At 43.4% G+C, this 18,329-nt stretch overlaps 1 protein-coding gene across 4 annotated transcripts in view; it reads right to left on the bottom strand.

Annotated features, from left to right (window-relative positions):
* Positions 1-18,329, bottom strand: part of ECT2 (epithelial cell transforming 2) — a 201,735-nt gene that overhangs the window by 120,839 nt on the left and 62,567 nt on the right. For all 4 annotated transcript variants that reach the window (XM_069213046.1, XM_069213048.1, XM_069213047.1 and 1 more), the window contains 4 exons: positions 15,533-15,606; positions 14,926-15,056; positions 10,019-10,134; positions 9,847-9,909 (listed from right to left, as the gene is read on the bottom strand). In XM_069213046.1, coding sequence (XP_069069147.1) covers positions 9,847-9,909; positions 10,019-10,134; positions 14,926-15,056; positions 15,533-15,606 — 384 coding nt within the window. The remainder of the gene's footprint in view (positions 1-9,846; positions 9,910-10,018; positions 10,135-14,925; positions 15,057-15,532; positions 15,607-18,329) is intronic.

Below are 18,329 nucleotides of genomic sequence, written 5' to 3'. Positions count from 1 at the left end.
GATCAGAAAGGGGTAGCCACTTCATGTTTCATATTATTGGAAGGGTAATGATAAATCCTCTTTACTGGTGAAGTCGTTCGGATTGTTGCCATTTTTAAAATGCCACTATTAGAAAGAGGGCATATCTTCACACTCACTGATCTGAGTGCCGGACAGCCTGCCTCTAATATATGTGCGGGCTAGGCAACAGCTATATTTGTGCATCCCTTCCAGACGGCCCCAACACATGACACTCTACTGCATCGGAATTCATCGGCATACTGATGGCTCTTGAGAATGGGAAGGGCTCACACTTACACTTCAAAGGGTAGTGGTCGGAGTCCCACACAAATGGCTGATTAGCCCAAACTGATAGTTTGGAGACAGAGCTGGGATGAAAGGGGGAGCAGTGCACTTCAAGGAGCTGCTTTGAAGTCACCTCCCCATTTCAAAGGCAATTTTGGGTATATGTACTTCAGCTCTGACCATAGCAAACCAGTACATTAATGGAGCACTCTGCTGTGACTGACTGTTCTGAGGAACTGCTTCACTGAGTTGCCCTGCTGCCTGTTGAACTCTGCCCTGCCAAAGAAATACGACTAAACAAAGTGACTAAGGGATTGCTGGCTTGTCCCCAATTCTCCCGTAGGTCTCAGGGACATCCAAGACCACATAATCTGCTTATTGGCTATATCACTAATGCAGAGGCCGTTCTTAAAAAACAAGCACCGCTTTTTGAAAGAATGACTGACCCCTAGCGGGTGATATTGAAAGCCGAGCACGTCAACCAGCTTGGTGGGCTTTGTTTGATTTAGCCAAGACTTGCAACTCTTCCTGCACCTCTGCAGAGGCCGCATCCCTGTGAGAATCCAGAACTCTGGTACTGGTTAGCGCCTGCCATTACAGCTGCATCATAGGAAGCCTCCCGCCTCCCCCTCCCCTGCGCAGCCCCTCTGGAAAAGGCGAAGCAACAACTAGCCCTTGGAATCTACATGCTGAGTGGAGGCACCATTCTGCCTAGCCTCGTTCAGGTGCGAACAGGTGACACAGGGGTCCACTCTTGGCCAGGGGTGTCTGGTGCCACGGGTTTGGCACGTCCAAATTATAGTGCCTCCGGGCGCACGACCATCAGGGTCTGAGCCACAGGTGCAGATGGGGGTTGGAGTCCCTCTTCACCCTGATGCTGGACGCCCAACGCTGCTTAGCACTTCCAAGATTGGGAACATTCATCCAGGGTGGTATGCCGTAGGCCAGTGGTTTCCAACCTGTGGAGCCCTGGGTGTCCACGAACCCTCCTCAGGGGGTCCGCGACTGCTCAGAAAAGCAAATATTAACAGATTAGGTCCACAAGCTTTAGTAGTGAGTGTGTGTGGTGGGGGAGGATTCCAATATTGATTCAGTGGGGGTCCAGTAATGATAAAGTGGGGTCCACAGAAGTCAAAAGGTTGGGAATCCCTGCTGTAGGCAGCAAAAGCTGCCATCTCAGGCTTCTTGTGTTGACAGTCCACTGGCCTGGAGCCTGCTGCTTTCAACAGTTGCACACTTCCCTTTACCAACTGCCCTCCTTCACAAACTTGCTACAAAGGGTCAAGCACACTCAGTTTTGCAATCGCTTCCTCTGCATTTACACACAGCCTCAGACCACCCTTTCTTTAGGGCCCAGCACTAGCAGCAGTAAACCAGCTCACCACCGCCACCAGCCTGGTATTTTCACAAAGTGCCTAGCCTTCTTGCCACTGGGCTCTAAGGCACTCTCTCTCAGGCTACACACATCTCTATCTTGTGCAGGGGCTACTGGACAACCACTCAGCAGCTGATGCTCCCCCGCTCTCCCTGTTGGCCTCATCAGTTTCTTACAACACCAGTTCCTTTCCCAGGGACTGAGGAGACAGAGCTCCACTTGAAAAGAACCTGACTGCAAGTTACCTTCTTTCCTCAAGCACAGACCCCCCCCCCCACCCCCTGTAGGAAGTTGGCTCTGTATGCACTATTTCAAAGTAAGGAATAGTATGCACAGAGTCCAAGGGTTCCCCTTAGAGGTAAGATAGTGGCAAAAAGAGATAATACCAATGCTCTATTTTGTGGTAGTGTGGTCGAGCAGTAGGCTTATCAAAGGAGTAGTGTTAAGCATTTGTTGTACATACACACAGGCAATAAATGAGGAACACACACTCAGAGACAAATCCAGCCAATAGGTTTTGTTATAGAAAAATCTCTTTTCTTAGTTTATTTTAAGAACCACAGGTTCAAATTCACATGTAATATCTCATTTGAAAGGTATTGCAGGTAAGTACTTTAGGAACTTTGAATAATTACAGTAGCACTTATACTTTTTACATAAAACACAAATAGCTGTTTTAAAAGTGGACACAGTGCAATTATCACAGTTCCTGGGGGAGGTAAAGTAATGTTAGTTTTAACAGGTAAGTAAATCACTTACAGGTCTCAGTTTTGGGTCCAAGGTAGCCCACCGTTGGGGGTTCAGAGCAACCCCAAAGTTATCACACCAGCAGCTCAGGGCCGGTCAGGTGCAAAGGTTAAAGAGGTGCCCAAAACGCATAGGCTTCAATGGAGAGAAGGGGGTGCCCCGGTTCCAGTCTACCAGCAGGTAAGTACCTGCGTCTTCGGAGGGCAGACCAGGGGGGTTTTGTAGGGCACCGTGGGGGACACAAGTCCACACAAAAAGTACACCCTCAGTAGCGCGGGGGCGCCCGGGTGCAGTGTGTAAACAAGGGTCGGGTTCTCTGTAGATTTCAATGGGAGACCAAGGGGTCTCTTCAGCAGTGCAGGCAGGCAAGGGGGGGGGCTCCTCGGGGTAGCCACCACCAGGGCAAGGGAGAGGGCCTCCTGGGGGTCACTCCTGCACAGAAGTTCCGTTCCTTCAGGTGCTGGGGGCTGCGGGTGCAGGGTCTTTTCCAGCCGTCGGGACTTTAGGATCAGGCAGTCGCGGTCAGGGGGAGCCTCGGGATTCCCTCTGCAGGCGTCACTGTGGGGGCTCAGGGGGGACAACTTTGGTTACTCACGGTCTCGGAGTCGCCGGAGGGTCCTCCCGGAGTTGTTGTTTCTCCACCAGTCGAGTCGGGGGTCGCCGGGTGCAGTGTTGCAAGTTTCACGCTTCTTGCGGGGAGTTGCAGGGGTCTTTAAATCTGCTCCTCTGTAACAAAGTTGCAGTTCTTTTGGAGCAGTGCCGCTGTCCTCGGGAGTTTGTTTTTCTTGAAGCAGGGCAGTCCTCTGAGGATTCAGGGGTCGCTGGTCCTTGGGAAAGCATCGCTGGAGCAGGTTTCTTTGGAAGGCAGGAGACAGGCCGGTAGGACTGGGGCCAAAGCAGTTGGTGTCTTCTTTCTTCCTCTGCAGGGGTTTTCAGCTCAGCAGTCCTCTTCTTCAGGAAAGTTGCAGGAATCTAAATTCTTAGGTTCAGGGGAGCCCTTAAATACAAAATTTAAGGGCGTGTTTAGGTCTGGGGGGTTAGTAGCCAATGGCTACTAGCCCGGAGGGTGAGTACACCCTCTTTGGGCCTCCTCCCAAGGGGAGGGGGTCACATCCCTAATCCTATTGGGGGAATCCTCCATCTGCAAGATGGAGGATTTCTAAAAGTTAGAGTCACTTCAGCTCAGGACACCTTAGGGGCTGTCCTGACTGGCCAGTGACTCCTCCTTGTTGTTTTAGTTATTTCCTCCGGCCTTGCCGCCAAAAGTGGGGGCCGTGGCCGGAGGGGGCGGGTAACTCCACTAGCTGGTGTGTCCTGCGGTGCTGGAACAAAGGGGTGAGCCTTTGAAGCTCACCGCCAGGTGTTACAGCTCCTGCCTGGGGTAGGTGTTAGCATCTCCACCCAGTGCAGGCTTTGTTACTGGCCTCAGAGTGACAAAGGCACTCTCCCCATGGGGCCAGCAACATGTCTCTAGTGTGGCAGGCTGCTGGAACCAGTCAGCCTACACAGATAGTTGGATACAATTTCAGGGAGCACCTCTAAGGTGCCCTCTGGGGTGTGTTTTACAATAAAATGTACACTGGCATCAGTGTGCATTTATTGTGCTGAGAAGTTTGATACCAAACTTCCCAGTTTTCAGTGTAGCAATTATGGTGCTGTGGAGTTCGTGTTTGACAGACTCACAGACCATATACTCTTATGGCTACCCTGCACTTACAATGTCTAAGGTTTGGCTTAGACACTGTAGGGGCACAGTGCTCATGCACTGGTGCCCTCACCTATGGTATAGTGCACCCTGCCTTAGGGCTGTAAGGCCTGCTAGAGGGGTGTCTTACCTATACTGCATAAGCAGTGAGAGGCTGGCATGGCACCCTGAGGGGAGTGCCATGTCGACTTACTCATTTTGTTCTCACTAGCACACACAAGCTGGTAAGCAGTGTGTCTGTGCTGAGTGAGGGGTCTCCAGGGTGGCATAAAACATGCTGCAGCCCTTAGAGACCTTCCCTGGCATCAGAGCCCTTGGTACCAGGGGTACCAGTTACAAGGGACTTATCTGGATGCCAGGGTGTGCCAATTGTGGATACAAAAGTACAGGTTAGGGAAAGAACACTGGTGCCGGGGCCTGGTTAGCAGGCCTCAGCACACTTTCAATTCAAAACATAGCATCAGCAAAGGCAAAAAGTCAGGGGGTAACCATGCCAAGGAGGCATTTCCTTACACCCCCGATATGCAAATAATGTTCAAGCTCATGTGCACATAGAAGAGAAAGCAAAATTAGGGTCAGACTGACGTGAATGCTGTCTGGGTCCAAGGTGTCCGTTGCCAGCAGCCTGGCTCGCTCTGCCTTCCTCCTGCCCTGATCCCAGATTGCCGAGGACAGTTAAGGAGTGAGGCCTGGATCAGGAGCAGGTGTAGCCCCTCAGCTCAGCAGCAGCTCGATGCCACCAACCGGCAGAAAGCTATGGGTCTCATGCCTGTCGTAGGGCGAATGTTGTCTTAAAATTTGGACACAGTATAAAGTGAAGCAGAGCTATGGGCCACAAAGCACAAGAGCAGACTGCGGGCTAGCAGAGTTTTTGGCCGAACTCCGTGTTCCAAGTGGAACTGTTAACTCCGCCAGCAGAGGGGAGCTCACCGCCCACCCCTATTTTACCGCAATGACAACGAAGAACCCTGGCACAGCGGGGGCGTAGAATTTCCATAGCCAGACACCCAGGACATTGTTTGGGGTCAAGAGCAACAAGTTTCCATATTTATTTTGTCCTTGGGACAAGTAGGCCCAACACCCTGCAGCACAACCCCTTTGGCTGCCATTTAACCGTACCACAATATGGCTCAGGGAAGGGCATTGTCTACAGTAAAGGTAACATTTGGGTCCATATGTTAATGTTGTTCGAACTTGTATTTATGGTTCATTAATGCAAAGCCTTTATTAGGGTGATCGCAATTTCTTTTGAGTCATGTCAATTGTATTCATCCATGTGGATGTTGACGTTGTGAAATGCTTAACACATGTTCAAGGTAACCTGGCTGCTTTTTACCGCTCTACCAGGACTCAGCTAAGGTTTCCTGGTGTGAATCACAGGTCACTTTTGAGTATCATGTTAGTATTACATTGTAAGACCCACCAGTCATATCACATAATACTAACACCTTGCTACAGTCTTCAGAGAAGCAGACTGAACACCAAACTTGTATGGTGTGAAACCTATATTTCCAGATCAAACATTCCAGACTTATGCTGCCTTCAAGCACTGTGGTTCATCAAGACCTCAATTAAAGGCTAAACCCCTTTACTGCTATCTAAAGAGACTTAAACGGAAAAGTAACAATCTATTTTCTAATATCCCTAGATTCAAATCGAGCATTAAAGGAGCACCCAAACTTGCAAGTATATATCAAATACATTATTCAGCCTCTTGACTTTGGGTTACACATGTATTAGATACTTTTTAGAAACAATCCTAACAAAGGTCCTTTGCTTTCTAAGCAGTTATATAATGTCAGCCAGTCAGAGGGCTGACTACAGCATGGCATCCAAAAATGTACTGGAAATCAGACAGTACGACCTTGAAACCGGATAGCTAGAATTAAAACCAAATGCAGAATAATTAGTACAGGAACTGAAGATCATGAGGCATGTGGCTAAGAGTGTTGGTGGCTTTTCAGCAGCCCCAGGCATCACCTGTAAGATTCCCAAGTATCTCAGATTTAGGTTTAGTTTTATGCCAAGTCGGTCTCTTGGGGCAAACCCGGATATTTAGCCACAATGGCAACTATGAATAAATCACCTACAAAATATATATATCTTCAAACTAAATGTAGCAGTGTTAGAGATAGAAGGAAAAAAGCTGACACTAGTAATGTAGTTCTATATTTGTAACCTTACAGAGAGTGCACCATTACACTCTTGGGCAGAAGGGGCTAGACAAACTCAGGAGTCAAATTGTCAAATTCATGTTAGTAAAAAAAAAAAAAAAAAAAAAAAAAAACACACACAGACACACACACACACACACACACACACACACCCACCCATGTCTTTAAAGCTTTCATAACCTTCAGGAAAGAGCAGCGAATGAGAAGCACATGCCAGAGACTAGCTGCACAAGAAAAAACAAGACCACCACATCTCAATTTAACAACTGGAGGACATAAACCTAGGTTACACATACTCTCCACCTAGCTCAGATGGCTTCTATTCGCCACACTAATGCTCCCTTCTGGGACATCCACCCTTCATCAATCAAGACCTTCGTTTTATGTGAGCTGAAGAATATTGCCCTGCATCCAAGCCAGCAACCAAGGACATGAATGCTTAAAAATTAAAAACAAAAATTCTTAATTCAAGTCGCATGCTCTCAACAGTTGAAGATTGATTTGTGCACTATTTCCGTATGTAATAACCTACATATTATATCTTACGAACTGAAGTAAAGCAACATAAGCAAAAGCAAGGTAGGGTGCAGAGTAGAGTTTGGAGGAACCACTCTTGCCAGGTCCTTAAACAGAGACAAACGGTGGAGTTAGGACAACTACACAGCATTCCTGTCCATAGGACATGTTAATAGTGCTTTGCTGCCTACTGATGCCTGGCCTTAAAATACAGGACATGAGCAGTTTAAGAGAATTCATGTAAATACAGCCTACAGATTTAACAAGATGAAGGTAGCAACACCACTCTACTCCGCCCTCCCCCCCCCCCCCAAAGCACACACACACTGTACATTCTGCAACCAATTAATTACTTAAATTAGATCAATTCAGCCTCTGTAGTATGAAATGATCTGGAACCCTAGCTGCTCTAATCCAGAATGTCGCTTGAGTCAGATAAATTAAGCTAAATCCACATTTCCAGTTTTTTCTATAACCTTTCGCTATAATGGATACTAAAGACAGGACTATAGGTCTTTGATAGAGTACTGCCCAAATAAGTATTTTTAGTGCTTTTGTACAGAAGGAGGGAGCCTCCTATGTAGTAAGAAGCAGCCATTAATAAAGCCATCATGGAGAGATTTTTTTTGTGAATATACAAAGGTTTGCTTACAACAGCAGGGAGGTATTTTTCCAATCAGAAAAAAATATTTTAAAAATGACCCTACTTAAGTTTCCTGTAACTCTTTTTAGGTTGAATACTGTTAGTAGTAGGGCCAGAGTAACCACAGAAAAATCAGGGAATGATCAGCTAACTAGCATGTGTTTAAGATGAGATAAAAAGTTATCCTACACAAACAGGTTCAGGCCTGGCACTATTTGTGGAGATATCAATCAGTTGTCCTATATTGACTGCAAATATAAAATCGATGAAGTGCTTTGTGACTGCAGAAACCTTTTCATCTATTTTAAGTCTAACAATTGTTACAAATGAAAAAAACACCTTAATTGCCAAAGACATCAGCTGCTGATTAAATTCAAATCTAAAATCTCTCACTGAGTACCATACAACAGACTAGAATGAGGAGCCTACTTTCCAAGCAAACAAGTGACACACTTGAAATGTGCTAGGTTCCTATGGTACGTTAGGGATATTTGCACAAGTACACCAAAGCAACAATCAGTTGTCAAGAGTAAAAACATAAAAGGAAACATCAGAATAAAATCCTAAACTGCACTGGCTAAAAACCATTTCAAATTCCTGCAAAAGACAGTGAGGGTACTGGGACCGCACATTTAAGAAAAATATAGGGGGGGTTGGGGGACGTCTTCTGCGGCAGCAATACAGAAAATGTAACCAAATTACTTTGGGATTTTTGGCAGGTGCCAACCTGCCGAATGCAGGGTGCACTGGGAAGAATATAGTTGTAATTTTGGAGTCCGGGAATAAGGGGTTGAGCTACTGCGTGTGCGCAACATTCCATTACAAAGAATGGTATTATTTTCCTAACATACTGTGAAAGTAGGGATGTTAATATAGGCATGATGTGATTAAACCTTCGGGTGCTCGTGTTACATCTAGTAGTGGCATATCAGGGCACAAGAACAGAGGCATAACTGTGGTGGTTGGAGTGTCGCTCAGAGCTTTGGCTTTCAAATTACTTTCACCTCCTGTGACAAATATTCTACTTGTCTAACTAAAATCAACTTGGACACAGTAGAAAAACATGAAAAAATAACTTCCCAGCCACATAATTCCCTTTATTTACACAATCCCTTTATTCGCATAAGCACCTTTATTTACACATGCTCTATACAGCTCCAACTGTTCACAGCATGGTACAGAAAGGACAACTCATTTTTTCCTTTTTTTTTTTTTTTAATCTTCATAGTCACCTTACCTACCCACAAAAGGTAACTACAGTAAATCACACATTGATTACAGAGATAAAACATCACTATACATTAATTCATTTTTTAACATTCCTTACAGACAATTCAAAAGAAAGGTCATCACGCAGACTTTGTAACATGGAAAATGCACCAGCAAATGGAATGCTGGCAACAAAAGAACAGATTATAAAGAAAACTGGATTGTACATGGATTCGAGCTTTGCTGATCCCAGGAAGGTAAAGACAAAGGAGGGAAAAATAAACTAGCATAAAGAAACTAGAGAATGCAGACCAACGGAGTTTTACAAAATAATAAGCTAAAGACTTTAGGACTCAATTATAAACAGGAGAAACACCAAAGGGAAAAGAAAAATAATTTAAGAACAATATCAGGAGCTTACAGTGAGATTAAACAAATTAAACATTTTAAATGGACAAATAAATGAAAACAGGATCAAATGAAGTGACAAACTGTAGAAACAAATTAAGGATATACAACCCAGAATTCCTGGACAGAAGCAACAATGTTTCTGGCTTTTTCTAAAACCGTTCTATTGCCTTGGGTATCAGAGCTAGTACACCAATTATGTGGATTCACTGAGCTCTTGGAAGGATACCATGAGACATGGCAAATATAAAACAGTAAATATAAAATTCTGTATTCTAAACCATGCTTCCTTTTTTTCCATCTTCAGCAAAACAAAAGAAAACAGTCTCTCAAATTCGTGGAAATCTGCATTCACCAACTTCTAAAATAATCACTTTTTTTTTTTTAATCAAATTATCCCGGCATATACTAAAATGAAAATTCATTTTAGACTGCCTCCAAATACACAACCATCAACTGAAATATCTGTATACCACACACGCCACCCCACATTTTATAATTACACATTGTGTGCTTGTGTCGTTCCCTTCAGAACAATCAATTTCCCTTATTTAAGATTGCTCTAGGGCTCACTATGGTACTTGTTAAATTTGATGCACACATGGACCAATAACCGTTTGAAGATCAGCCGGTTTTTAAGTGAAAGCCGCATGCGTTTAATAGGAGATGAAAAACATTTTGTTGAACTCTATGTTGTGTATTAGCAGCAATGACAGAAACAGGTGTTTCTGTATTTGTTATGGGTGGTCGAAAGGAAAGTAAACGTTTGTTCATAAAGTCTAACCTTCTCAAACGAATACATAGTTTCTCCTGCTCTGGCATCCATCTGAATGCTTCCCCAGAACCACTAAAAAAAGAAAAGCACACAATAAAATCCATTAGATAGACAAAGTAACTTCACCAACCTCCCCTACCCAAATTACAAATATGTTGACATAAAAAGTCTTAATAAGCACCTCTTGCTTTACAACATAAAGCTTTTTTGAAGGCTCAAAAGGAAGCTGTTTCACTGTATTTTCTTCCACAACAAGATGAGTGCACCTTTCATCTCCAACTAGCAAACACTGGCCACCTAGTGGGAAAAAATAAAAACGTATCTGTCAGCGTGGAAGCATAAATAATAGAAACAGTCATTTGCATGACTCTACGAACATATGAAAGCAAAAGATTCCCTACGTGTTAAAACTAATTTCTAAAGAGTGAGAATTTACAGCAGAACCGGAACCCAAACTCAGAGTTTAGTTGCCAAACTGCACGTACAACTAGCAAGAACAGATTACCCTAATGAATAAGCACTCGTGTTGCCACGCTGAGGGTTTTCAGCTATTAAGACGGCTGAGAAAGGGAATTGCGGTACTCCTTTTTCAGTATTAACAGTAGTGGCTTGCTATCACATCAGGTAGGCACCAAAGGCTTCTGGACTTCAACATAGGAAGTTCCCAAGTAATAGTCGTCATCCTCAAGACTTGTATACTTTGTATTAGGAGACAATTATTACTGTTATTTTTGCACAGAAGTGGGGGTTCACTTCTCGCTTGATTTGGTGTAGGAGCACTTGCACCAGAAAAGATTAGGTAGCTTATGTACGGTCTGATGAAATACCGTAGATCCTCAGGGACATACATGCATGATATATGTTGACCAATTATTGAAACATAATCACCAGACCAGGGGTGTGGAATTTATTAAAATATCTACTTGTCCACGGGACAGGTTGCTTCTCAAATCTTCTTGTCCTGTAAAAAGATCTACTTGTCCCTTTGGTGCCATGTAGTGTGGCGCCAAATTATGGCAGCAATCTCATTATGTAAGAGCTCTGATAATAGCCTCTCTGATTATGCCAGGGCTACTACCATAGTAGGGCTTGAATACTTGCAGTTTCAATCCCTACTGTAGCAATTTCCTTATTTTTCCACCTTTCTGCAAATCTGCATACTGGGGCTGGAGGAAGCAGTAAGCAATAGTTCCAGGGCTGGAATGCCTTGGAGTCTGCAAACCTGCATGTTTTAAAGATTTTCACCAGCTTCTCTCTAATATTTTCCCATAATAAGAAAGGTTGGACATTTACTCCTGACAATGGCAGAATTAGAACTTCTTCCAGGGTTGGGAAGAAAGTGGCTGGAGGGAAAATGAACTTGCAAATGCTCAATAGATTTTCACATGAGCAAATCTACACCTGCGTATTTACCCATGCTAAAATACAGTTCACAAATATTTTATAGGGGTACGACATACCATGGGTGCACTTGTGACTCTAAGAATTTGGGGCCACATGTAGGTAGGTTCAGATTTGCGAGTCGCAAATCTGAATGTAGGATGGTGTCCCTGACACCATCTGTGATTCGCAAGGGCTTCGCAAATGCACACCTCATGAATAATCATGAGGTGGGTCGCAATTTGCGACCCCCTTGCGAATGGCGGCCTCACAGGGATGGTGGCCTGCTGGAGACAGCAGACCACCATGTCTGACACTGCTTTTCAATAAAGCAGTTTTTTTCTTTTTTTTTTGTAATGCAGCCCGTTTTCCTTAAAGGAAAATGAGATGCATTACAAAAACGAAAAAAATGAAACGTTTGTTTCATTTTTTCAGAGCAGGCAGTGGTCCGCAGGACCACTACCTGCTCTGAAAAAATGTTTACAGTGACATTCACAATGGGGAAGGGGTCCCAGGGGGACCCCTTCCCTTTTGTGAAAGTGTTAGCACCCATTTGAAATGGGTGCAAACTGCGATTGGTTTGCGCCCGCATTCGCAAAACAATCCTACATTGCACTGCGAGTCGCAATTAGGAAGGGAACACCCCTTCCTAATTGCAAGTCGCAAACCCATTTTGCGATTCGGTAACCAGGTTACCGAATCGCGAAACTGGGTTTGTGCATCTCAATGTGCTTTTTGCACGTCGCAAACAGCGAAAGTCGCTGTTTGCGACATGCAAAAAGCTACCTACATGTGGGTCTTGGTCCATAATTAGGTCTGGTGTTAACAAAGACATTTTGTTTTTATTAAACTTCTATTTCTCTCTCTTTCGGCTGGCTTTACTATGAGTGATCGCATTCTTCTCTTCCACAAGGAGCATATTGGCACACAAAGTAGTTTTGTTCAGTGTCAGGAACTACAGTGGCAATCAGTGACGTAACGAAACTGGAGGGTGCCCCTTTGCAAAGAACATGGAGGAGCCCCCTCTCCAGACTCACTCAGGGCAGGTGCTGTGCTGAAGGGGCCCCCTGGAGGGTGGCTGCGGGGCCTTTGTTATGCCACTGGTGGCAACGTGTGCTTTGAGTTCAAAAACGTTTTGGTGGGGTTTTGCCAGTGTTTGTTACAATGTTGAGGACCTGGTAGCTCCCACAACAATAAAGTGTTACAAAGGCCATGTCAAAACAAGACACGCATTGATGAAACTAAAAGACTAATATGTCAGATCTGTTGGCTTTGTCAGTGTTTGTTTATTTTCATGCTTCCCATAATCGTGTTGAAAATGGTTACACTGATTTTCCATTAGAAATATTTTTGGGAAATACTAGCATGCATCAAAACATTTCACTAAATGACACTTCATTTGCATCTAGTCAGAGAGCATTCTGGGAGCCTCATAGCCGAAACTTTTCAAACATGTGTATACACGTTTTTCTTTTTGTACTGGAACCAACGTCAGTAGTGAAGTGTGACCTTAAAACATTTATTTACAGCACTCACCCTAATAATGAAGGTTTTCAAATAATGAACCATAAATACAAGTTCGAACAGCATTATGTTTTGGAAACACATTACCTCAACTGCAGAGAGTTCCACTCTCTGTAAACAAGCAGCCAAAGGGTTTGTGCTGCAGAGGGTTGGGCCTACTTGTCCCAAGGACAAAGTAAACCTAAAAACTTGTTGCCCTTGATCCCAAACAAGATGTCCCGGGCTCCACATCCCTGCCAGCATGCTTGCAATCCCGATTGGGAATAAATAGGTCTCCAGCAAACAGATCCCTAGAGCCTGTTGGGCATTGCAGTGCCAGCCCAACAAGGAGCATGGCCCAATGAAGAAGCTTGCCATCTTTGGGTGGGTGGGGACTTGTGCTCCACATATCTAATGCTTCCAATGACCTAGCTGGAGCAAGAAAATGCACTAAAAAGAAGGAATTTTCTAGCTTAAAACATGCTGTGCCTCTGCTTGTCTGCTGGAATACACGTCTGGGTCAGGAGGATTGTGACTTCACTCTTAACAGTCACACAAAGGAAACTGAGGTGTGCCCTGCATATCCTGATGGGTCTTCCTGGGCTAGAGTGGTGGGAGGAGCAGACACTTGCACCTGAATAAGGCTGTGCCTGTCCTCACACAAAGTCTCCAACCTCCTGGAGAGTATATGGGGGCCAGGGCAAGAAAGGCAGGGTCTTGTGCACTCCAAAGTATTTCCTTTGAAGTTTGCCTACTTCAAAAAGGCAGAAATTAGTATAAGTATTCAACCTATGAAACTACAACTTTAGAATACTCATTGACAAGCCATTCAGCCAAGAAGAAAAGCTGGATACTGTAGGAGGGACTGCCACTCTGCCTGTTGCATTGCTGTGCTGGCCTGCTGCTTCTGTCCTGGGAGAGAAAGGACTGGACTTTGCTTTTTACATCCTACTTCCAAAGGTTCTCCAAGGGCTTGGACTGAGTTTGCCTCCTGTTAGAGGTCTCGGGGACATCAGAGACTTCATCATCCAGCACATGGGCTCTCATGCTGAAAGTTCAGACGCACCAAGTGGTGCAAAATCCAGTTCCTGGGCCCTTGGAAGTGAGCTCTGGTGTTCCCCTAGAAGAAGCAATCGCATCAACTCCAGAATAACTTCAGAACTGGTGCTACTGACTGCACCACTGCCGGCACTGGAGCCATGGTCCCCGCTGAGTGCAACGACCGTGACCAAAGCTGCAGGCCAGATGCTGCTGTAGTGCCTCCGAAGTCCCGCCACAGCACGAATACAGAGTGTTGTGTCATTGATGTCTATGGCACCCGTCTTCACCTGCTGGATTCATCAACCCCGGTGGATCGTAAGGAACAGAGCCTCGCCACCTAGCCGCATCACCTCTCCTACAACCATAAGGAACCAATGCCTCACCCTTCTCTCCCCCCCCCCCCCCCCCCCCCCCCCCCCAAAGGAGTAAAGAACCAATGCCACTTGGGCTCCGGTGACACCTCAACTCCCCGACACTATGCAACGTCTGTTTCATCGTACTGTTTCAAAGGTACTGTACTGGGGTTCGTGCTACTCTGACCAGCCCGCACTCCCCCGCGAGCTGTATCAGAATGTTGGGAATGACTCCGTCAAGATGTAGTGATAGAAACACAATAGATTCAACTGGGGCTAAGTGCTATAATGAAGCTTTGAAAATGTGCATATTTGTTAGTGTATGTTGGATTGTCATAGTTTTGGTCTTGTGTTATTCACATAAATATTGTTTGTGCACGTGTGGGTACACACATACACACAAAACTTTACACATGGTCTCAGAAATAAGCTAGACTGCTTGAGCCAGGCTACCAAGGGTTTGAGAAGGGGTTATCTTAGCAGTGTGACTCCCTTACCCTGACTAGAGTAAAAGTCCCTGCTTGGGCAGGGTGCAAACCGCTGCCAACTAGAAAACCCATTTCTAACAAAAGCCTAAAACAAGCCTTAAGCAAATAAGAAAAGGAAATTAGCACGGTACTTTATGTACAAGGTATGTAACCTCATTTCACATTTCTATTGAATGTGCCACAGTAAGAATAGTCTCCAATTGGCCAAAACTGCAGTAGAATCACTGGAAATGTACAGACTATTAACATACATTATTTTGAAGGTGAAATATCCCCCAGAACACGTCTACACCTTCCAAACAGTTACAGATTGTATTCCAAACCTTGTGATACTGCCATTTCTTCCATGCTGGCCTTCTCCTCATCAGAAAAACCAAGAAAACTTAAAATGCAGTCCTGGAAAGGTGGAACTTTGAACTCGTTCCTAAATTCCTCATTGGCTGCAGAAAATCCCCTGAAAATGAAAAAATATTGTATTCAAATGAAGTAGATTTTAAAAAGCAAATAAATTATTTCAATTTTAAATTACAGCAGCTAGAAAAGCAGTTCATATCAACAAACAAAACATGGAATTAGGTCAGGGACCTCAAATGAAAAATTAGAAATACAGAGGTGGGTAAAGTGGATGCAGGTGTTCATCCACAATCTTTGCAAGACTATTGGTGTGATGGGCCACACAAACAAACAAAAGTAGTAAATGTATTAATACAATTAACCTTCAGAGTTTTGTTTTCTAATGAATGGAAAATTCACGTGGATGGAATTTGACAACATTTAAATATATGTGCTGAATAATTTATCACTTTTCTATTTTAACATTGAACAAAATAAAAATGTGCACAACCTGGAAGGGAAGAGGAAAAAAGCAAGTCCAGTATTATCTAGTAGGTTTTTGATTACTAGAAGCTACCATGGGGTTTTGATACGTACACTTCATTTCTTTTCTCCCAAGCTTTCAGAATCCAATCAGTTTTCATGATGGGAGTGCCTAGACTCACAGCGACCTAAACACAAAGACAATAGGCAAGCATTAAACACACGACCACAGAAAACTACTTACATTGCAATCTCTACAGGATAGACAAAGTGGACCAGTCGAAGCGAGTGCTGGCAATTTGAATTATGAAATACAAGGACGGCAGAGATACATGGCACTTGCATCAAGAGGCAGGTACAGGAAAGGGGACACAAGATTTGTTTAGATAGGAATCTTCATTTGCACAGGGAGTGCCAGAAAAGATTACTTTAATTATTCATCCCCCTTTCTAAGTAAAATGAAAACTGTACTTCTGAAAGAAGAGGGATTGAAACATGCTTAGGAATGTTTGGGACAAAGCTCAAATTGAAATATTGAGTGACAGAAAAGTAACTTCCATTCTACCACACAAGGTCTTTTGGTACAAAGGCCAAGTTTAATTTGACAAAAGGAATCGAATTATGGCTCTCAAAGCTTTCATAACTAGTCAACAAAATGGATTCCATGACAGTGTCATTACTTCATTTAGGACCACTGACACATTTGAAATAATCAGACTGGAGCTCATTTAAACTGTTTGGTAACATTAATCACTTACCTTAAGCTGACCCTATAAACTGACAGCAGCTTCCTCTGGTTTCTCATTACAATTTTTATGGCTTCACCTCCAAGCTATCTCAGCCAATTTTTATGGTAATTATGGGCATTAGTTCATGGGACTGATTAGGTTTACTTTGGTTCAAGGATGACAATATTACTCTGTCAAGTCTAATATACCATTATGAAAGTGGTAATATGATTGGTCATGGGTAGGATTTTGCCACAGTCCTTGAAAGCAGATCCTTTGGTGTAAACATTCTATTATGCTGCCATCCAATTAAAAAACCAAAAAAAACAAAAACAACTTATCACCTCATTTTGATCAAGAGGTCGCCACAGCAAAGATTTGAACAATTACTGATTTGACCTCCTGAGCCTGGGAAAAGGTTCAGGGAGTCAGCAGATAGCTGTGCACCACTATGATAGCCAATTTTTCTCCACTCATTGAGGAAGCTGTTCTCAACATACGCTATTTTTCAAATGCCGAGACTCGAACGATAATTAGCTTTTATGGACTTCGACTAGAATGTGGAATTGTCGAAATTATGAATGATTATTATTTTATATTATGACAATATTGATGTTTTAAAATGCTAAACAGAAAATAAACGTAGAGAAAAAAAAAAAAAAAAACACTGAACCCAGCAGGTATCACATTTAAATTTTCAGAAGTGGCTGGATGATGGGTAGATACCAATGAAATTGCCCCATGCCAGCATACACCAAGTGGTAAGTTAAAAGGAGAGACCTGTAAAAAAAAAAAAAAAAAAAAAACCAACAACAAAAAACACACAAACAAACAAAAATATTATATATATATATATATATATATATATATATATATATATATATATATATATATATATATATATATATATATATTTTTTTTTTTATTTATTTTATTTTTATTAACAATGGATCACACCGATCAGTAGATAAATAGGAGGAAGAGAAGGTGCATACTGTGAAACTGTTTGAATTACCTGGTGGGGTGTTACTGGTAATAAAGCATGCAATGTTGTTGCACTCTCAAAGAATGAGAGTATCTCTCTTATGATCTGTCTGCCGTGGAACCAGACAGGAAAGAAAATACAGGTCAGCTAGAAGGATGGAAGAGCAAGGAGTAATTTACCTTCGTATTAAGTATCTGCTTTTAAAAAATAAAAAAAAAGTAGTCACGTTTTGAAAACTATCTGGCATCACAGGCCTTGAAGTTGCAATAAGGACCGTAACGTACTGATTTGGAAGGAGGTGGAAAAGGTAAGCACTTGCCATCAATAGTGCAATTTTACATTTTTGTAGAAAACAAATTAGGCCCTTTGCTTAGTAGCATATCTCAGTCCTTAAGCACAAAAAGGACCAAACTCAGTCAATCTCAACACACCACCCTCTAGAACCCTCCAGTGAGGAGCTGCCTTCCCTCAGATTTTCCAAGCACTAGAGCTGTAATGCGGATACTACTGAGAGAATGAAGGTGAGCTCCCCAGGGGAGGTGGGTGGGTCACGTGAATCCATGAAAGCTTCCAATACTGGAGAACCACAGTTACACATAAGTAACTTATTCCTTACTCCAGTATTGGAACTTTCATAGATTCACATGCTTCAATGACAATAGTAAGCAGTAACTCACATTTTCTATTGATATCTGTAGATGAGCAAATTAGGAAAAAAATATTTGAAGTATTAAATAAGTCACATTTGAAAATTGGAGAATAAAAACAGATAGAAAAGTACATTAGTCACTTTATTTAGAAAATGTGACGTGCAAGAGAAGAAGGGGGAGGTGGGAAGAATGGGACGGCTCACCTTTATTGGACCAGATGTCGAAGGACCGCTTGGCCAACTGCTTCATCCCGGAGTGCCTTCACATCCAGGCAATAATGCTTTGTGAAAGTATGTGGCATCTTCCACGTTGCGGCTCGGCAGATGTCAGGTAGAGATACACCAGAGAGCAATGCGCAGGACGTGGATATAGCTCTGGTAAAATGTGCACGAACCTTATCCTGCAAAGGTTGATCACCTTTCTGATGGCAAACGAGTATGGCATTTGCAATTCATCAGGAAATGGTCTGCTTAGTCACTGGGCATCCTTTCCTCGGAGCACTAAAGGCTATAAAACAGCTGGTTTGTTTTTCGAAGTGTTTTTTTTCC

The sequence above is a fragment of the Pleurodeles waltl genome, chromosome 11, assembly GCF_031143425.1.
Source record: "Pleurodeles waltl isolate 20211129_DDA chromosome 11, aPleWal1.hap1.20221129, whole genome shotgun sequence".
Classification (NCBI taxonomy): domain Eukaryota; kingdom Metazoa; phylum Chordata; class Amphibia; order Caudata; family Salamandridae; genus Pleurodeles; species Pleurodeles waltl.
This window is presented reverse-complemented; position numbering and strand designations above follow the sequence as displayed.